General features: G+C 45.8%; 1 protein-coding gene and 1 non-coding gene across 6 annotated transcripts in view; one reads left to right on the top strand and one right to left on the bottom strand.

Moving 5' to 3' along the window:
* The window catches only part of SLC7A6 (solute carrier family 7 member 6), a 27,907-nt gene extending 6,484 nt beyond the window's left edge, over positions 1 to 21,423 (bottom strand). For 2 of the 5 annotated variants that reach the window (XR_004954233.1, XM_036231446.1), the window contains exons 1-6: positions 21,098 to 21,184; positions 12,332 to 12,887; positions 3,882 to 4,007; positions 1,840 to 1,984; positions 959 to 1,082; positions 642 to 745 (exon numbers count right to left, since the gene is read on the bottom strand). Coding sequence is in view for 4 of the 5 variants with exons in the window: in XM_036231446.1 (XP_036087339.1) it covers positions 642 to 745; positions 959 to 1,082; positions 1,840 to 1,984; positions 3,882 to 4,007; positions 12,332 to 12,887; positions 21,098 to 21,115 (1,073 nt within the window). In the remaining variant the exon portion in view is untranslated. The other 3 variants (XM_016164525.2, XM_016164507.2, XM_036231447.1) reach the window with 3 other exon arrangements.
* LOC118611521 lies at positions 9,490 to 9,592 on the top strand. Its single transcript, XR_004954486.1, has one exon. It is a non-coding gene; the product is annotated as a U6 spliceosomal RNA (small nuclear RNA).
* Positions 21,424 to 22,197: the final 774 nt, after the last annotated feature.

Genomic DNA, 22,197 nt, shown 5'->3' on the forward strand with positions numbered 1-22,197 from the left:
GAAAGAAGCTTGTGTAGAGATGGCTCCAACCCACCAAAGAGAAAGGACAACTGATGAAGCAAAGTGCTGAAGAAGGGGAGTCTGGAACCCTGAGACCAGGAGGCAGAGTCAGCCTGGCAAGGCACAACTGCTCCTATCTCCGAAACCACAGGAGGGACAGTGCTCTTATAGATAAGTCTCTGCACAAAAAGATCAGGGCCTACCTGTCGGCTTCGGAATTTTCTGTGAAGTGAGGGGCAGAGTCGTTCTGTACCAGTACATCAAGTGCTCAGTAATCATTTACTGAAGGAATAAACTCTGAGGCTGTGCCATAACCCACAAGGAGCCTCTGGGCTGGTGCCTGACAGGGTCCCTACGCCAAGCTACTGCCATCCTCCTCCCTTCCACCTCCTACCCTCCTACCAATCTGTTCTCACCTCACACGGAAACATGAGCTACCAGCACATAAACATTTGCATTAAGGCAGGCACATGCATGCATACAGATGTGTACACACATGTGTACACACACATGCACACACACGCACACGCCTTCTATTTCCAAGAGAGGAAGAAGGAAAAAGAAGAGCTCTTATGGGCTCACCCGAAGCCTTAGAGAATTAAATAATGGAGTCTGTTATTGGTGAAGCAGAGATACAGTACCTTGATGAAGCAAAGATAGATGCGTTGAGGCCCCCAAAGCAGGAGAGGCCAACGGCAATGGGAATGGTCCAGCGGAACATGCCAAATGTCTGGTCAGCAAATGTCTGGGGGCAGAGCACAGAAGGGGCACTCACCATATAACAGGGTTTCCTAAGCTTCCTGCATCTGGACTGTCGGGACAAACACAGTCACCGCTGACAGCCCACCCTCTGCCCTAGACCTGCCACCTTGCCCTGCAGAGCTGGAGTGGCTGCAGAGAGATTAAACCATTCAGTATCATAAGATGACAAGCAAATAGGGATTCCCAAGAAACTCACCACAGCCACAGCATCACTGCCAAGGATATCTGAAATGTTCAGCACTGTGTAATAGGCCACATTGGTCAGAATGTAGATGAGCGTCACAAATGGCATAGAAATCCCAATGGCCAGGGGCAGATTTCTGTCAGGACAAGTGAGACAGGACTATCTAGAACCAACCTCTCCTTGGAGTCAAAGTTCACCAAGGGATTTAACAGTTCCCTGGCCTCTGAATCTTTGAGGCATCTCTTTCCCAAGTGGCCGAGGGTGAGTCTGTAACCCAAGCCCCTGGGCTCTTCTGAGAGAGAGAGAGAGAGAGAGAGAGAGAGAGAGAGAGAGAGAGAGAGAGAGAGAGAGAGAATGTGAGAGAGAATGTGAGAGAGAATGTGAGAGAGAATGTGTATGTGTGTGTGTGTGTGTGTGTGTGTGTCAGAGAGAGAGAGACAGACAGACAGACAGACCCTTCTCTGTGAAGTTAGCTTCATGGCCAATTTTGACACCACCCACACTAGGACCAATGTGTTCCACTGAAGGAACAGTGTCCTCTAAGGACTAGAGGCCAGGCTAGGGACCTGGTTGCCCAGAATAAACTTCTGGGTCCTCAGGCCTCAGTGTCAAGACCAGAGTGCTAGGGCCTGCCACCTCAGCCCAGCTGGGTCTGCTGTAGCCCATTCCTCAGGGAAGGACCCTGGGGTCCTCCAACGTGAACGTGAGGGCTGGGAGTCAGGGGCTTTCCCACCTTTGCTCATTCCTGTCCTAAGCCCTCATCCCTCCGAACTGGGGGAGGAGTAGGGAGGGATGAGAGACAGAGGGACAAGGGGAAACAAGAGGGCAAGCGAGCCTTCTACCAGCAGGAGTTCCAGCCACACTAGGGGATGAGACAGTGAGCCCGCCTTTACCTTTCTGGGTTTTTGATTTCTTCTGTTACAAAATTAAGGGTGTCCCAACCTGAGTAAGAGAAGAGGGCAGAGTAGAGGGCAAGAGAGAGGTTTCCCATGTTCCAGGTGGAACCCTCAAAGGCATCCTTAAAGTGCGCAGTGTGTCCTGCAGGGGCAAAGGTCGGTGGCGGGTGCGGGGGGGGGGGGGCAGAGAAGAAAGGAGGAGGGAAATGAGAAAGAAGGTGTAAGGAGAAGGGGAGGATGGGGAGGGGAAGTATGAGGAAAGGAGAAAGGAGGAGGGTGCAGAAGAGAAAAGCAAGAGGGAAGGGGCAAGGGGGGAAAAAAAAACATAATTTAACACCAAATGAATGGCAACCATCGCTCCCTGCGCTCAACCGCCACCCTACTCCCTCGGGAAAGTTCATATTCCTTCAGTAACACTAGACAGTCTCGGAAAAACAAGGGCATTCCTGGCTGCCCTCCGATGTGACATCTTTTCCAAAGCCCTAATGAATTTCCATTTCCTGCAAGAGACCTCACGGCAGGCCACAGTTCCTATTTTTAAAAAGAACCTTGTTTATCATAAAGGAGTCATTTTTCTACTACCAATTAGACCTTCATGTGGAGCTACCTCTCTCAGCCTAGACCACTGCGCAATTTGGTCAAATGGGTTTCTCAGTCCCATGGAGAGAATGCTTTTGCTCTATTTGCGGTGCCTATGTTTGCGTAGGGCAGGAAATCACAGGCTATTTAGGAACTAAGGTCTTATCTCCCACTGGGCCGGGGGTAGATCTGGGTCACCTTCACCCCTGAAGAGCCAGCCGAGGCACTTGTTATTCTCCTTGGAGGCCTCCAGAGGCTACAGGCTTGAAAGCCAAGGGAGCAGCACCTAGCTGCCCAGGAGAGAGACCTTCCGGACACACTGCAGATTTTTAACAAGACTTAGACTTCTAAGGGAGCCTGTTGTCACCCCCTGCAGAGATTAGACCCACCCTTCGATGTGGCAGAAAGGGCTGGGTGTGCAGCACAGAAGGGAAAATAGAAATGTCCACGCCCCAGGGCTGTCAGTCTTCACACACAGCAGTGGTTCCCTAAGGCACAGATCTTGGGGAGAGGATTACTCAACTACCCAATATGATCCTCAAATGCTTCTGAGACTCCAGGGACATCCAGATGGCCGGCTGTACTAACTTGCTACATGTGTACAAAGGTGCTAAACCAGCTGCCTAAGAATCACCAAGGGCACTTCTTAAAAACATGCCTTTTTCAACTCCAACTCAGAGCTTGATCCGATAGGTCTGAGTGGAGGTCTCAGAACCATAGGTGATTGCAAACACAGCCAAGTTAGAGACGAATGATCTAGAGAACTGGTTCTTAAATGACTGAAACATCCTTGGTCAAGGACACCTCAGGACTTCTCTAAGAGCTCGGGAGATCTTGGAGGGCCTATTACCCTCACTGCCAATTTGCTCTGATCCAGGAATAAAAAAGCTTGCTATAGCCAACCTGCAGAAAAGTCAGTGCCAACTTCACAATATTTTAATATTTTGCTGCAAGCTGACTTTGGAAGGAATGCTGAATAAGAGCAAGTCCAGATGAAAAGTAAAGGCTATGAAATAACCACTCATTTCCACTGATATGCCCCCAACACATACAGCGTCCCACCACTCTCAAAAAGGATCAAGTCACTCTACTCACTGCCTGGCAATCACAGACCAAAATCCGGGAGCCAGAGCAGGGCTCGCTCTATCCCTGCTGATTACTTGCATGAGCCAATTATGACCCAAGTTTCTAAAGTTCCTAGGTCCTTGGCTGGCTTCTTGCAATGCTCCTAGCCTCTACAAGGGAAAGCAGCCCTGAGGGAAAGGTTGGCTCCTGTCCGTCTAACCAAGCCAGCCTGGCCCAAGAGGCCCAGGAACAGATCTCTCGCTCTCAGTGACACAGGCTAGCATGTATGTAGAAAGAGCTGAGCATTAAAGCTAACATAGTCCCACGTCCTCCTCAGGGAACCCAGGGAACTCCTGGAGTCATGCACCCCCTTTCCCACCTCGGGCCCTTCTTACCCTGGCACAGTTTAACAATGCCCATAACAATGATGGCAATGAGCGCTAGGACCTTGGCATAAGTGGACGTATCCTGCACACGTGTGCCCCACTTGACATAGGCACAATTCACAAATGTCAGCAGACCTAGAAGAAAAACCATAAAGTCACTGGCAGGCTTGAGCTGAGGGCACAGAGGCCAACCTTTCTTCACAGAGTGCATCACCTCTGCCCTATCTGCCTCAGGCAAAGGGGCCAATGAACTCGTCAGAACCAGAACAGGCAAATGGAAGGACGTCCCCCATGTGCCCCAGCTGGGAGCTCCCATGAAGCCCATCACTGTTGACAAGTAAAGATACACAGGCACGCATTAACACACACTCATAAATCTAACAACCACAACCATTTTGGGAAATTGTTCCCAGGCCCAGGAATGGCGGCCTTCGCCCACTCAGACTCCCAAAGCACAAGATCTCTCCACGGCTAAGAGAGGCCCATTAATAAATTAGGTGAATTTGAATTTAGGTGGCAGGTCACCTAGGAATTAGAAAAATAATGTTTTGCCTATACATGTAAAAAAAAAAAAAAGCCTGTCACATGCCCGACAATTTCATATACATTCTCTCAATTAATTCTCACAACCCAACATTCATTCCAATTCCCATTTTATAGATGATGAAACTGAGGCTACCATTTCTAAGCTCACACGGACCCCACTGATCTCCCCCACCTTCTTTCTATCCAAATCCCACAATTCTCGGTGGGATTCGTGTTGAAGCTCAGCTGGGCATTCCCGGGGACCCTGCTGGCTCTGCTGGCTTTATGGCCCAGTTCCTCAAACACCTCGGTGATATCTGAGGCCTGTGTTGAAGATCCCAATATCTTACTCCTGCTGAACCGACCTGATCCACAGGGAAAGTACATGAACAATACACAAGGGGCTCCACAGTGGCACTTCTAATTACTGCCCCATCCTCCAAAAATAGAATTTTTACGTGAACCTCAAAAGTTATTACAAAATATTTTGGGCTTATCCTCCAGACCACCTCTACTCACTCACTGCTACCCATTTTGCACTCTGTCCTTTGGCCAGACTCTCTACTGGCGCCAGATATACACAGAAGAGAAATGTCCTCCCCTCCTCCTCCTGCCATAGCCAACGGCAACTCCCACTTTCAAGGTCTCCCTCTACCCCACTTCCTCTGTAAAACCTTCCCCAAACAGACTAACCAGCTGGCTCACTGAGCTCTCTCCCACCTTAACCCTGTGGCATTCCTCCTTCACAGCACAGCTGAGTATCTCATGCTACGGTCATGTGGACATCTGTCTCGTGAGGTTTCTCCCTCAGGCATTGGGGTAGTGCTTCCCCCAAGGGGATCACAAATTATTAGAGGGAAACAAAAGCATATTGTTTTAAGCTTATTGCCAAGCAAACAGGGGAACTAATGAACCCTAGTTAGAATCAAGATGGTGATGACTCTCACTTAACCACAAACTCCCTGGAGCAAGTCAATTGTCAGAAAGTTAGACATTCCCCCCACATAAGTGGAGAAGAAAGCCTAGGGCCAGCCTGGGGGTGGGGGGGTTGCTGAACAGCACCGAAAATACTTTAAGAGCTTTCACTCAGTACTCTGGCAAATGCCACAGGCACTTACTACTTAGTCATATGAGGTCGGGGCTGGAGGGTGGGGGCAATGGTCAAGGCAAAGCGGAGTAGACCAAAGGAATGCATGCTGCTGACAGATTTTCCCAGAGACCTGCCTTACCAATCAAAGTTTGCTATGTGGGGCTAAGTAAGCCTAGGTCAGCTAACACAAGGATTACCTAGTTAATAGCCACCAGTAACCCACAGACCCCTGTGCAACACAGTAAGCACATTTTGAGGTACCTGGCTACCTGCCGGGCCCCTTCTTGGGAATTGCTCCCCCTCTTCTATCATGGCTGATCAAGGCCAGACACTGGACCCAAGCTGAGCCTATTCGACCGTCTCTGCCAGGAACATGGAGCGTGAGTAACGAGAGACTGAACGTATCTAACAGCAGCAGAGTAGGGGCCACAGCGAGTCGAAGTCACATACAAACCTCTGTAACAGAGGTACAAAAACCATGGGAAAAAGGAGGAAGGAAGTAGTACTACAGAAAAAAAGAAGGGAGAAGGTATACAGTTTGTGAGAAAAATACTGACAGAAAGACACAGAAATACATAGAAGACGGGAGAGACAGAGAGAGACAGAGATAGAGACAAGGGGGCAGAGACAGAGAGAAGGGAACGAAAAAAAGAGAAAGATGGATCTACACGCAGAGAAAGAAACTGTCTCGCAATGTCCTTGCTGTGCTCACTGTGCTCCCGGTTTGTGGCACCAAGATGTGCCCATGAGATGGAGAAGAGAGGCTGACAGAGCCCTCGGCCTGGCCAACAGGCACTCCCCCTTGCTTCTGCTCCTTCTCCTTCCCCACCCTGCTACGAATTTCCCCTGTGGCTGGGTCCTCTCTGCACACAGTGGGAATTCAATGCCTAGTGTTGAAGGAATGAGTGAAGGTGGCACCTCACGGAAGTCCCTGCGAAGCCCCTTCTGAAAGACCAGCTAGCAGGGTACAAAAGAGCCTGGTCACAATGGTTGCCTCTGGGTAGAAAGACTAACGCTTGGAGAGAGAGGGAGACTTTTTCCATTGTACACCCTTTTATATGTTGACTTATTTACCCTGCACATAGAAATAAAAATACTCAATTAATAACAACGTGCAGTCAGAGAGCAGAGTCAGGAGTAGGGTGGAGTTGAGTAAGCTGCCGAGGGCATGAAAGTCCACGAGGCCTCCCTGTCAGAGGCACTGGGGAAATCATTCTGAAATGCTGGCCCCAAGTGCCTTGCTTGTTTTACCCAACTCTCATCTCTGCTGGAGTGACGAGAGCTCTGAAAACAGTCTACCAAACAGAAGTCATCAGAAAGCATTCCAGATTCTAATTCCGAAACAAAATTTCATCGCCCCTCCCTCTATGCCCCCCAGGACTTCCATCCCCATCTAGTGCCACTGAGTATCAGAGCTCAAACGGAAGAGAGCAGGGCTGGATTCAGCGACCACAATGAAAACATCCAAGCCTTCTCTCTTCCCCTGATCTCATTTCCTTGCTAGAAAGCCTGCACCAGTGGGTGTGGGACTCGTATGAGGGTCTTCAAGGCTCTCTGGGGCTTTGTTGCTGAGAAAGTACTTAAACAGCAGACCCAGCCCCAGAGAAGAAACAACAAATCCCCAAGACTCTCCATGGCAAAGACTGCTAATTATCTTCCATTCTTCCTTAGTAATAGAAATTGTAGCTGGAGTCAGGGCTGCCAAAATAAAGTTTACCATTTTCCAGCCTTTCGTGCAGGCAGGTATGGCCAGGTAACTAGGTTCTTGCCCCAGAGATGTAAGCAAAGTTTAAATGAATAAGACCTCAGGAAGTATCCCTGAAGGATGGGGTGTCCCTTTCTTTATCCTTCCTGTCTACAACGCAGATCTGACAGCTAGAGCCTGATTAACACTCTTGAACCACCGCCTAAGAGTCACATGCGGAGGGATGGCAGAACAGTAGGGCAGAAGGAAGGAACCTGGCCCCCTAAAGAATTAGGACGTCATCTTACAAGCCTCGCACTGCGTACTTTTCTGATGGCTCAATATGCTTAAGCCATGCTGCTTTTGTTTTTCAGTTGTTTAAAACATAAAGGAATCCGTAATAATACGTGCGCCCTCGACAGACCTGCACCTCTCATACTCAGTGATGAGGAGCCGGCCTGACGATCCGAAGCCGAAGCCCTAGTCCCAGTCATGCTGACACAGCTCTCTCCTCCCCCAGGAAATAGGGAGGAGCAGGAACCCTTCCAATTCCTCCCACAAACAGGTGTTGCTAAGAAGCATTCAAAGACAGAGAAGCGTAATCCTTAACAACAACAAAACTATCTACAAGGTGGGAAATGAAAAAAAACAGGGGGAAAAAATCATCTACAACAGTCCAGGGGAGAAAAATGCTTCCAAATGGAAATTCCATGATCAGGATCTACCTCTTAGGATGTGTACGAATACATTATGTACATGCCTTTTTTTTTTAAAAGCCTCCTTGTTTTTAATTATACAAATATACACATTTAGTCTTAGTATCAAAATATTCAAACTTTATATAGGGTTAGAGCACAGGATCTTTCAGCAACTGTGGTCAAGATCCAGTCCTCGTTTGGCCTGTCACTGTCAGAACATGAAAGCTGTCTGTCCACATCAATGACTGACCAAAACAGGGAAGAATCTTTCCTACTCAGACCTCTGTCCAGGCCCAAGTTCAGGGCAGCAAGGGACAATAGAAAGCTATTCAGAAACCATCCAGCGTTTCTTCACGCCCGTCTCACGCTCGGCAGTATTCCTCCCCTTCCTCTTCCTCCTCACTGCTGGCCTCATCGAGCAAACTCTAAGGGGCAATGGAGTCTCAGGTGTTAGCAGGCCTCTGCTTCCATACCACTGTGTCAGTGCTGAACTCACTCCCATGTTGAAACTTTCATGGCAAATAATCATCAGTGATGTGTGTGAGGTTATATAACAGTCAGGATCCAATAAAGAAAAATGGACCGACAATATCTAAGCCAGAAACATACACTTCTGCAGTCAAATCAAGTTCTCTTACAATGCTGGGCACCTGGCCAGAGAGGGGACCTATGTACCTCAATAACTGCCATTTCTGCTCACAATCCCATAAGTGACTAAGAGCCCCTATGCATAATGAGTTCCGTCGACAGCCTGAGGCCCCATCTCAAGAGTCCAAGATCCCAGAACGCATATGAGCAGAATGCACCTTTAGGACAAGTCTCTCAACCTCAGATCTACTGATGTTTGGGGGCTGGTAAGCATTTGCTGTACAGGGCTGTGCTGTGTATTACAGGATGTTCAGCAGCACCCCTGGCCTCTACCCTTTAAATGCCAGTAGCGCACACCCTCCCAAAAGCTGTGATGACCAAAAATGACTCCAGACCTTGTTAAATGGTTCAACTCCAGTTGAGAACCACTGCTCTAAGAAAATGAGTAATTAAGATAGCCTAAAATCCAAAAGAAAGCTGCTTGTATTTCCCTGCCAAAAGTAACTTAGGACTGGGGGTGGAGGGCTGCTGGAAAGCCAGCATCTGAAACAGCAATGTCTTCAGGGGCCAAGAAGGTAATACAAATGAGCAATGAACAATGCCAAGAATGTCTGGGTATAAAACAGGAAGGAGTGGAGGACTCGATGAACTGGAAACTGTATGCTCCATGTAAAGGAAGCAATCGCTATTCAAACACGGCTGATTGAGTCAGGCAGAAATTTGGGTCCAAAACTGCCAGAAATTTTAATTTTTCAAGAGAAAGGGTAAGTCCTGATTTTCAAATGGTGGTAAGTCAAAATTGTTGAGAACACTGTGTAAGCCTAACAATATATCTGTGAGTCAAGTCTGGCCCATGGGCCACCAGCTTGCAGCTCTACCCTAGAGTTGCTTATACGAAGACCACCTTGTCCCTTATTTCTAGAATGGAACATTAACTGTATAGCCTGTCATGGTTAAAACTTCTTTAGGCAGTCTCCCGGCCAACAACCTAGACTCCTCTCATGTCTCAGTTTCAAGACTAATTTAATATACTTGCTTCGACAGCACATATACTAAAATTGGAACAATACAGAGAAGATTAGCATGGCCCCTGCACAAGGAGAACACATAAATTCGTGAAGCGTTCTATATTAAGAAAAAAAAAAGACTAATTTAATTCTCCTATCCTACGCAAGCCTCACCCTGGATTCAGTGCAGATCTTCGGTATTTCCCTAATTATTACATAACTGGTTTCTTCCAATTTGTCTCTTGAGCCTAGGCCACTCTCATCGCCTCTCCTGCCCAAGCAGACTCTCTCCAGCATATCGTAGTTTTGCTGGATGATCCATCAGCTGGATTGTACGCCCTCAGTTCCAAGAAGAGAATTAAGCTGAACCCTAAAGCCTAGTCGGTTAGGATGGGACATGGTTTCATGTTTTGGGCCCACAACAAGTTCTTGTCCTCAGGCCTGCATTATGGAAAAGGCTATGCTTCTGGGACATGGGATGGGGCTTGCAGGAATTCAGATTTTGAGAAATTTGGGTAAAAGTACATTTGAATGAAAGAAGCTATGAGATACCACAACTGCACTTCTAGGAGATGAGGTCTCTCCTCCAATCAAAAGATGTGCTCCTGGGGCGGGGATGGGCTTCCTAAGCACAAAAACAACAGTAAAAGTCATAAAGGTTATTCTTGGAATTCATCATAAGGCCATCACAGGACCAATCAATGCACAGGCACTCTCAGGTGCTCAAAAAAGAGTACAAACTCACAAAACCTTCTAGAAAGCAACTGGGTAACACATGAAGAACCTTGAAACAGTGTATTTCTTTAGACATGGGGGTTTCCCTTATATAATTCTATCCTATGAAAATAGGCAACAATCTGAAAACAATTTATGTACAAAGATCCCCACAGCATTATTTATAACATTCTAGAACACTTAGTATGTGCCAGGCAGAGATGTACTATGTATGTATTGATTCATTTATCCCTCACAACAATCTCTTCAGATAGGTACAATCAATATATCCATTTTACGAGTGAGAAAACAAAGGCAAAAGCCAACTAACCCCTCCAAGGTCTGCGGCTACTCGATGGAAAAGCCAGAATCAAACCCAGTCTGGTACGGGAGCCTGTGATCTTAACCACTGTACCACACTTTCAGAAACTACTTACATGTCCCCAAACCATGTTTTCTAAGAATATTTGATGAAGGAATTAAATAATGAAAATTTTTAAAAGCCGCATACAAGCCACAAAGAGTATGATCTCAAGGGTACTTTTTAAAAATAATAAATATGCACAGAAAAAAAAATACTGGAAGGTATTTTACATAAATAGAACAAATAGTTCTCCAGGAGGTAAAATCATGGGGTGATTTTAGTTCAGTTTTTTGGTTTCGGGTTTTTTTGGGTTTTTTTTGTATTTTTCAAATTGTAAAGTCAATTACCTTTTAATTAAAAAAAAAAAGGCACATGCTACTTTAAAAAATGTTTCTTTTGAAGAACATTCCACAAAAAACAGGGAAAACTCATTATAGCTTACGTTCAAAAAGCAGAAAATAAAGTTACATGAAAAGTAGGATGCCAATTCTATGAAGGAAAAAAATCAAGACGGGAATGAACCATTAAAAATGCTCATCTCTTGGTGGGAGATTAAGGGTGATTTGGGGCTAAGTTAATTTTCCCTGTAATGAATATATTTTATAATCAGAAAGTTATTCCCTTTATTACAGAGCTTGATCAGACCAGAGTCCCCGTGGCCAAACCCTATCAGTTTTTCACCGATCTGAATACTGAGCTTCCCTCCTCCCAGGGCTATCTGTGCAGGAGAGCCCTTTAACAGTTCTCTTTAACAAATTCCTTAAAGTTATGAGCCACAGCATACTGTATAATCCTTTATTGCTAACTCCACCGTGCTCTCAGTCTATTTTTAACACTGTGGATAAACTACATACAGTGCCAACACTTTTGCAAGCAGAGATACGGAAAGAACAGGGTATAATTGAATGCCTTGGCAGCACAGTGCTAAGAAATACGGAGAATTCTGGGCCACTTCTCAGCTAAAATACTACCTCTACACGACTGGGCAAATTTACAGCAATCTTCTCTCCTTTTCAGTGATTTCACACAGAATCCCTCCTTCCTACCTCATGACAGAAAAAGTAAAATAAAGAGGGATCCGCTTGGATCTCTTAGGTTCTGCCTTCAGAAACCCAAATATGGGGTAGAAGCCATCCACCTTCCTCTAACTGGCCAGGCAGACCTTGTTTTCAAAGTCAGTGTAAAGAAATCTGAAACACCAATGGGAAAAAGCCATTTTGGTGTGGTGCCTGCTGCTCAGAACGAGCTGTAGAGAGTGATAGCGGCAGAAAGAAGTGGCCCTGTGGACCTAAGTGACAACACCTTGAGATCCCGACAATCTTGAGAAGCTGATTTCCTCACTGACACCTTTAAACTAGTTTACAATAAAAAGCTAGAAAGCAAAATAACTTTTTTTTTTTTTTTTTTTTAGAGCAACAGGATAAAGACCTTTGGGTTAAGTTACAACTAACGATGTTGACTCTATTCAAATCACCTGACGAGACAAATATAAGACACACACCAACCTGTCACACAGACTGGGGAACAGAACTCAGGGACGGCCAAGAGTGGATGGAATACGAGGCACCAAAAGCCACGAAAACAGATTCAAACTTCTCCCAGCCCCACCTTTCACCCTTACTTATCTCAAGACCAAATGACTCTGGTGAAATTACTTCTTCAAAAGGTATGACACCTCTCTTCCCCCACACAGAAAGCAAAATATGCTGTTCAAATGTAAGTTACCATCAGCATTATCAAAGTAATCCCCACCCCCACACATACTCCCTTACTAAGCCCCCAGACTTACATATGCAAGCAGCAGCGATGAGACGGCAGGCCAGGTACGGGGGATCACAGTCGGGAAAGGAGGGCTGGATTATGTAGGTGGCAAAAGTGATGGCGATGATGGCCTGACTGGTGGGCTCAACGATTAGCAGAGAGGCCCACAGGCGGATGAAGGCAATGAAGCCCCCAAAGGCCTCTAGGATATAAGCGTAGCTGGCCCCAGACTTGGTGATGGTGGTCCCCAATTCTGCATAGCAAAGGGCACCCACAATGGAGAAAAGCCCGCCAACGGTCCATACGACCAGTGACAACCCATAGGAGGCCGTGTATGCCAGCACGCCCTTGGGTGAAACAAAAATTCCTGAACCAATCATGTTGCCCACCACCAGGCTGACCCCATTCAGCAGAGAGATCTCCTTCTTCAGCTGCATAGTTTCTGTGGTCTCCTGAGGTGGCATGTTGACATTTTTTTTCCTGGGCTGGCCATCCTCAGGAACGAAATGATATGCGGACGTGGAGCTCTCCAGCTCATTGGCTTCCATGGCAAATGGTTCCTTCACACCTGTGTTTACTGTGGCCTGGCAAAGAATATAAGTATGTCAGTCTAGGGCAGGAGCTGGTGAAGCTTTGGTTTACACTTGCAAGGCAGACAGATTTCCCTGCCCACTGCCTGTGCAGGAACAACATGCCTCATACACAGACTTAAATACTATGAGCCTGTCTGTTTCCACCACAGGACTCAGGGACATGGAGTTAGGCAGACCTCCTCTGCTCCCAAGAAAGACACCAGGAGAGCTCAGGCATGACAGGATGGCAAATTTCAACAAGAGGTACCTGGCTTGACATCCAGAGTAGGCTGGCATTTGGTTCATCCGGAGCACAGATTTTCCCTGCGATGTATCTTTTGCTCTGTTCTTACTATCTAAAAACCTGCAAACCTGCCCTAGAGAGAAGACCATCATCCCAGCACCAGGGTCCCAGCCCTAGCCAGGAACACAGGCTTCTCATTATCCATACCCAGGTAACCAGATAGAGAAAGTGCATTGAGAGGGCACCCTAACCCAGGGCTCATCTGTTATTGGCTTATTTGCTTTCCTCAACATGCCCCTCACTACCATATGGGTGGGATTTCAAAGAGGTTCTCCCAGTACAAGACCCAGGAGTCTTGACAACCAATCAAAGCTTTAAGGTTTCTCTTATCCACAGATCTAGCATTGGAAGGCATCCTGTAAAGAAATATGCGTGCACACATGCATACACGCACGCGCACACACGCACACATACACACAAACTAGTATCTTTGGATCAGAGTCAGGTCAGTCCAGAAACCTCATGGAAGTTGGATTTCACATCAATCTACCTACAAAGGACCCAGAATCTGTCAGAGAAAGACAATCAAATTCCTGACCTTCCATTCAGCATGGCCCTCTTCCTGCCTCAATTCCTGTGCCCCAGGAGTCAGGAATTCAGATCCCCTACTTCTAACTTATCTTCTGGAGAAAGGAATCTGGCAGGTCATTTGATTCCCGCCCAGGAATAAGTCCTTTATAAAAAGTCACAGATATGCCTTCCCTGGCTAAGAATGAGATTACTACAGTATCTTCCCAGAAGCCAGAACTTTGCCTCACTGAGCAGAGAGCAAGGGAACCATGGCCACTCTAGAGTAGTTCTCAGGGAAAATTCAGATCTCTACAAGCCCCACCCAAAACTCCTGCCTTACCTGTCCCAGTCTCCTTCCTGAGTCTAGACCCGAGCCCAAGTGGAAAAGCTCCTCTGGGGCACTAGCAAGCTCCCAGAGGAGCTGAGCCAGCCTATCTCTGCTTAGGAGAGGCCTGATTTTAAGGTGACACCCTTTTCCTTTTACTTTTGGCACCAAGCATTCAGGTTTCCCTATGCAGGCACACAAGGGCATTATTTGTTTTCACATGTCTGCCAGGTGAGCCCAGGCATCCGTGAAAATAAAACCAGGAAATAGCTGAGGAGCCTATATTCTCACGTAAGAGCCAGGTGCAGAGATCTAGGTTGCCCTTTTTCACCCAACTCAACACAGAGGCAAACAGAAAAACTGGCCCCAGTGACCACTCCGGCCTCTATTCCACTGGACCCTAGCTGGGGCATGGGATGCAGGTGGGAGAGGGAATCAACCTGGTACTTTTTTGACTTCTGACACCATATGCGTGGGTTTTCTACACAGTAAGCAATTTTGTAACACCAGCTGGGCATCTTACGATTTAACTCGATCTGATAAGATCTACGTGGAGACAGCATCAGATACCATGGGTAAAGGGCTCAGCCTGACAGAACCACCCCATACCACCATTTCGGATGCCAAGCCCAAGGCTAAGTAGTTACCAGTGCTTCAAAGGTTTCCAGTACCCCCTCCTCAGGTTCAATTAACTTGCTAGAGCAGCTCACAGAATTCAGGAAAACTTACTAGATTACCAGTTTATTATAAAACGCTATAACTCAAGAACAGCCAGAAGGAAGAGATGCATAGGGCGAGGTACGTGAGTTTCCATGCTATCTCTGGATGCATCTCTCCCAGCACCTCCACATGTTCACCAACCCAGAAGCTCCCCAAGCCGCATTCTTTCAGATTTGTTATGGAGGCTAATTCAAAAGGCACAAATGATTAAATCATCGATCACTGGTGATTGGTTCAACCTCCAGTTCCTCTCCCCTCCGCAGCGGTCAAGACTGGTCTGAACGTTCCAACTCTAATCACAGAGTTGGTTCCTTGGCAACCAGCCCCCATCCTTAGAGGAATTAGATGCTTTCCAAAAACTACCTGATTAACATAAACTCGAGTGTGTTGAAAGGGGCTTGTAATATAAATAACAAGACATCTATTTCACCTTTATTGCTGTGGAGCCCTTTCAGGAACAAAACTGAACATTATAACAAAAAATGCCCCGAGGTTCTTATGTAGGAAATTACAGGAGCTGCGTGACAGAAAGAGTGGACCAAGACCAAACATATATTTAATCACAATATCACAGAGAGGGGGAAAATAAAATCTAGTATAAAATGGAATTTTCTCGACTTCAAACTTCCATTTAGGATGCAGAAACCTGGAGAAAGCATCACTCCGACTCCTATAACAAGAAAAAGTTGGATAATCTACAAAACCATAACTTTTCTTAAAGCCATTGGATTACTGAACCAACTAGACTGAAAGTTAAGGGAAAAAAGGGGGTTCTAAGGAGAGATGCAAGCTCTGGCTCACTTATGATAGAGGGAGAATGATGGGACCAACGTAGAAAAGGAAAGAAGAATTCAGGTACAATTTATAATGAATTACTGAAGGTCAAGTGTGGGTAAGCAAGAGCCATAGACACTCAGGTTTTTCTTCACAGACTTCAGTGGATGCACATAAGAAATGCTAGGTAGGAGACCAGAGAAGCCCTTGCAGTAGTGCTAGCCTGGAGAAAACAGTCACGACCCTGGGAAAAATACAAAAGTCTACCTGGTCCCTTCTCTAAAGAATAAAAATCTTAAACCCTTGGGGAAAGGGCAGCAAACTGTCACTCCCAGGGCAGCTGGAGCAGGGTGAAAGAAAAATAAAACCACCCTCTAAGCCTGCGGGAGGGGCAGGAAATTCTGAACCAGACCCATAGAGATGTCCTACCCCTGGGGGCTGGGCAGGATCCTCCAGAAAGAACCACACACAGCCCAGACCAAGGGAAACAGGGCCCATCTAAGACTGAGGTTGAACCAAGACTATAGAGAACCCCTCTACTCCCCACCACCCAGTTAGCGAGCACCCAGCAAGGAGACTACAGTGGTAGACGGTGCCTTGAGGGATAGATGCAGAAAGAAAACCTAAAGCTTATGGTGGGTGAAACATAAACACTGAGGAAAAACTATCCTTCCAGCAATGAAACCCTAAGCTGTAAGGAAAAGCCAGAGGAATTTGAAGCCCTTGGTGCAACTACGGTAACCACAGCAACAACACAACCTAAACACAACTCACCTCCTAACTGACTCAAACTGCCACACTAACAGCCTAGCAAAAGAAGAGGCATAAGCATTTCCCAGAAAAAATACTGTGCACCTCAGCCTCTACTATTCCACGAACCACAGCAATCAATAACAAATTACAAGCAACACACACACGCACGAAAGAAAAACAACCCGCTATCAAGAAGCAAAGTGATAAGTAGGAGGAGGCTTAGAGATGACCCAGATATTGAAATCATTAGACAAGGAATTTAAAATAACTATTATTATGTGGAAAACAACATAAAAAAGAGCCACTTGAACATGGAGAAGGAGCTGCCATCCCAGAGGAACTGCCTTGCTGGTCTTAACTCCTCAAACCTTTGGAATGTTAAAACTGGACAAAATAACCTTTGGACTGAGCCTAAAGCAGCAACGTATTCCAAGTAATTGTTTGCAAAGATAACAAGAAAGCAGCTGAAATTTAAAGATCTTCTTTAAAACTAGCACCACCATGTTAGCTTATTTGCGCCTATAGAAATTTCTTCCTTAGCTTATCGATTTCGTGTGATTATTGCCCTTCCCTTTCTCATAAATGCCTCTTGCCTTCACCTCCTAATTGCCACACTATCTGGGTTTGTACCTGAATCAGTGCTATTCTTTTGGATTACGAATGCTTATTGCCTCTCACGTTGGCCTTTTATTTGTAAGTTAATAATTAATACACGAAATGTTCTAAAGAGAAAGTTGGGCAGGATGCAGGAACAGATGTGGAATTTCAGCAGAGAAGTGAAAACCTTACGAGTCAAAAGGGGAAACAGTGAAAAAACTCAAACAGAATAGAGCCTCCAAGAGTTACAGGCTAACATCAAACAATCTAAGGTAAAAATTTTTTAAATACTCTTTTTTTCACTTATTTTAATTGTTTTAGAATATAACAGATTGCCTAAAGCAAAAATAGTGGCAATGCATTGTGGATTTACAGCACATGTAAAAGTAAAATGCATGACAATAGCATAAACATAAGAAGAATTCAGTTATACAGTCATAAGGTTCTTATATGTGAAATGTTGTAACATTACTTAAAGTAGACTCTGATCAAATAAAGATGTACATTGTAGAACTAGGGCAACCATGAAAAAAATAAGAGGTATCAATAATAAGCCAACAGTGGAGATAAAACAAATCATAAAAAATAATCCAAAAGAAGGCAGAAAAAAGGACATATGGAACAGAAAACAGAATACAACTAGCAATGTTACTGATCTAAACATACCAATTAAAAGACAGACATTGATAGATTACCTAAAAATGCAAAACCCAATATGCAGTCTATAAGAAACCCATTTTAAAGACATAAATAAGTTATAAGTAAAAAGATGGGGAAAAAATAAACCATGTAAACACTAATCAAAGAAAGGTGGAGTAGCTTAATTAACATAAGGTAAAGTAGACTTCAGAATAAGAAATATTGCTAGAGATAAAGAAGGATATTACATAATGATAAAGAGGTCAATTCACCAAGAAGATAATTCAATAAGACAAATCTGTGATTATAATTACAGACTTCAACACTTCTCTCAGTCATCAATAAAACAAGTAGACAAAATCAGCTAGGACCTAGAAGACCTGAAAATGGAATGTGAATTCTGAGAAAAATAAAATTCATACCTGCAATAGGACTTACCTCTATGCAGGAGATGAGAGGTCAGGGTTGGGAGACAGACTTCCACCCCTCAAGTTTCACAAGATAATATCAACCCTACTATCTACTCAGTATGAATTCAGTTAGGAATCTTCCCTCAGGATTCTTAACTGAACTCATACTGTGTAGATTCCAACCTTCTTAATAAGGTCTTATCGCTAGAGCCCCTGCTGCATGCAGTCGCACCCACCATCCAGTAAACTGAACTAGTTGTAGTTTTCTGAACCTTGGAGCCTTAGTTGTAGTTTTCTAAACCCTGGAGCCTATCAGACAAACATATCTTTGCACATGTTGAGCCCTCTGCCTCTAATACTCTTCTCCCACCTTTTCCTCAACCTCCTGGCCGCCATCTTTCTCCACGTTATCTCGTTGTGCCCCTAAGGTTTCTAGTACATTCTTCTGCCTGTTGAATTTACTTGCCTTCAGTCTCTCCCAATTAGTTTGTAAGGTCCCCAGTATAAGACCTAGAAGAGGATCCCTACTCAGTCTGTGATCATTGAATAAAAGTATATCAAGGACAGAAAATACTTAGAACGGAAAATATACAATGAACCCTACTGAAAGTCTCACACCCTGAGCCACCTGCTCCCCAGAACAACAGCAACAAAGGCTTCACTAAAGAGAAGTGATCTTTCAAGGAAGCCAGTGTGAGACAGTGGTCCCCATTATTTTGTCACAGTACTTATTCTTCAGGTAACAGGTGATAAAGGAGAAAAAAACAATTACGAAAAGCTGCTATGACAACATAATGGTTTTTAATTCATTTTCCTTTAATTAGTCACAATAGTATCTACATACACTGTGAAAAAAAAGCAGTTGATTATTGTGTGAGATGCATTGTTTATCCCGTACCCACAAAGGAGATTTGCGGACTGTCTGCCACAATGGGTTGAAAATCACTGATACAAAAAGTTCATAATTAACCCACTATTTCCAGCTAGGTACCTGATATTTGTGAGGAAGGAGGGTGCAACGAAATTCTGACAGAGCACTCTCTCTGAATTGGCTTTCCTTTTGCTTCCAATTTTGCCAAGATCTTAACTATGGTGAAAACGCAGAGGATTTTTTTTTTTCACTTTTCTGAGTCTTATAAATTTTCCACAATGAATATGTATCAATTTTTTAATGCTTAAAGTTTAAAAAATATAAACTTATTGTACTTCTATCAAATAAAAATTATGTGATTCTTTACGTTGGTCTTTTCACCTGGAATACCAGGAAATTCATGATCAAATTCAGCTCCCAATCTCAGTGAATAAATATCCTTGCTTTGCTATCTAGTCTTTTCCATAACTTCTGTTTTCTATTTCTAACAATCTCACTGCAAGTATCTTTAATTAGAAACCATCACAATTACTATTTAGAAAGAAATATAGTATAATAAACATATACTTTATATAATAAACAGCTTCTTTACTAGTATCATTTTCATATTGTACACGAATAACTAAAACTCTTTACAAATCACAAAGATCCAAAAAAGCTAACAGAGAACACACCAATAATAATCACCTGTGAGGAAAAACGCTAACATCACAGTTTCATTAGCCACCTTATCATAAATGGTCAGGTACTGAGAAGGAAATGAGGTCTCCACACCAAGGCCTAATTCCTCTTGTCTGTTTTAGTCATTTAATCTCTGCAACAAAGAGTAAGAGGCAAATTATCAAAAAATGAACCTTGTGAGCAGCAGGATAATACTTTCCCCTTGTTAAAAAAAAAAAAAAAATCTAAGTTTTACATTCCCAGCAAGGGCAGCACTCAATCACTGAGAAGTTCCATCACACCCACAGCAGGGGTTTAACTGAGGCAACCAGGCCAAACGTGTCAGAGAACTAGCCTGGCCATCTCAAATCATTCATGTCTAGACAGCTGTTGCTCCCCAAGTCCCAGATCCCCAGAACACCATCTGCATCACTTCCATAGAAACTTACCCACATCTTGGAAACTACAGCAGGAAGCACAAAGAATAAAGATCAGGAAATTTCCTGTACCAAAAAGTGCCAAGGAGGTCAGTCCACGTAACTGGTATTTATTTTAGGCTGCAATAGAAATATGTCCATAGCCAGACAGGAAATGAGAAGACAGGAGAAAATCGAGCTTGTGGTTTTCTACATTAGTTGTCAGGAAAGTAAAATCAAATATAAGGATGTGAATGACAGTCTGAGATGAAAGTCAGGAAGAAAACACAATTAGCTCACAACAGGACCTTAGCAATGTAGGCAGCCTGGGAAGTTTCCTAAAGAGCCTCAGAACAAGCAAAAAGAAGTAAAAATGATCTCAGACAGTATTCACAGGCTTTCGAAAGTCTGCTCCTTCCAGATCTTCAAACCAGGGAGCAGCTTTCAGAGCTAAGACCCAGATGGCTCAGCATTCTGCTACCATGGGGTCAGATTCACTGGTTGTGCTTTTTTTCCCCATCAAGAGCAGACCAAATTCTTTTTCACTGTATCACCAAGCACACAGAGCAGTGCACACAAGAGGGACTCAAATACATCTGTTAAAATAAATACTGATTCCTACTTATACTATTACACAAGGTGCTCAGACTGTTTGCTAACTGCTTAGTGAAGAAGTCTCAAAATGTTTCACAAATATCTGTCCATTCATGACATGAGATGATCAAACAAGATGACAGGACACGGAGACACTGGAAAGAGCCCTAATGACAGTAACACCCCTTCTCTAGCCCCACTAGGCCAGTACCTTAAGCCCAAGATTACAGCAACCCCAAGAAGCTCTAGTCCTGCCTTCCCAACCTCAGAGTCTTGCACCCTCTTCTCACTGAGTCTCACGCACGGCACAGGTCCTCTTTCTTACCACTAGATTCACACTTGAGAATCTCAGTCTCTCTCACACATTCATAGTGTCCTGCTCAAGGCCACTCTCACCACAGTCTCTCTCTCACTTACAATCTCTCTCACTCTCATGGAGTCTCATGGAGACCCTCACATTCAGGGTCTTGCACACTCACAGTCACTCTCAGCCTTAGGGTTTCACAGCCTCTTTCTAGTCCAAACTGTGTGTTTCGCACACACGCACGCACACACGCGCGAGGAGTCTTTCAAACATGCTCAGTCTTACACTCAGGGTTTTCCCCACTCCTGGAGTCACCCTTTCGCTCGGGGTCCCTCTTACACGCACAGAGTCACGCTCTGACATGCTCTCTGCCGCAGCGCCTCTCGCGTGCCCCGGCCTGTCCGCCCCCGCGCCCTTTCCCGGTCCCGCATCACGCAGGCGGCGGCGGCGGCGGCGGCAGCAGCTACAGCGGGACCCGCGACGAAATCGGCCCCACTGGACGTGGCCCTGTCATGCTGCCCCCGCGCGCCTGCCCAAGGCCCGTTACCTCGCGGTGAGCCAGATGCAGCCGGGATGCTCGGTCGCGTCGCCACCGCTACGGTCATGCCTGCTCAGGCCCCGCCCCCAACCCGCCACGTCACCGGCCGCCGGATCGCGATAGCTCGCACCGCGTCGGGACTGGCGCACCCCTCTGCGTGTGGCCTGCGGGCGGCGGCTCTTATGGGCGTCGGGTACCGCCCGCCTCGGCCTGGAGATCCCGCTGGTAGCTCTCAGACGTCCACGTGTGCCGCCACGGCCTCTGCGTGCACTTGGCAGCCGGCCCCTAGGCCGGCCACTCCGGGGCCCATGCGGGCCGTGACCTGGGCCCAGCTACCCTCGCCAACTGGAGTGCCACTCCCTGACCTTGCACGGAGTCACTGGGGCCTCTGAGGGTCTAAATACGGGAACACTGGGTCACACTGGTGGGGAGCAGGGGTTTGGATATGGTCAGTCTGGAACCAGAAGATGTGCAGTTGTGACGAGTCCCCATACCTCATTTCTATGTGACCCGTGGCCTGCGCCCCACACCCAGGGGCACCGCCAAGTCAGTTCACCCAAGGAGCTCTAAACACCCTCCTTACCTGGTTCACAGCCAACCCACTGCTTAGGGACTCTAGAAAGACACAGACCCAAGACTTGTCCCCCGGACCACCACATCCATTGAGGCCCGCATAGACAGACGCTGCCGGGCTTCCGTAGCCAACCCCGAGCCTTCCTGGGGCTCAGGCTTGAAGACATTTTTTCTGTCCTCATCTTGCCTGATCCTGCTGACACCTCTCTTAGAGGACTGCACTTCCCTGCCTCTTTATGTCTCTCTGGTTGCTCCTCTATCTCCTCCAGGCTCCTTTTCTTCTAATGGCTATGGAGCTCTAAGGCCTTCTGACCTCATGGGCAGCTAAGCCCTC

This window comes from Rousettus aegyptiacus, unplaced genomic scaffold, assembly GCF_014176215.1.
Source record: "Rousettus aegyptiacus isolate mRouAeg1 unplaced genomic scaffold, mRouAeg1.p scaffold_m13_p_14, whole genome shotgun sequence".
Classification (NCBI taxonomy): domain Eukaryota; kingdom Metazoa; phylum Chordata; class Mammalia; order Chiroptera; family Pteropodidae; genus Rousettus; species Rousettus aegyptiacus.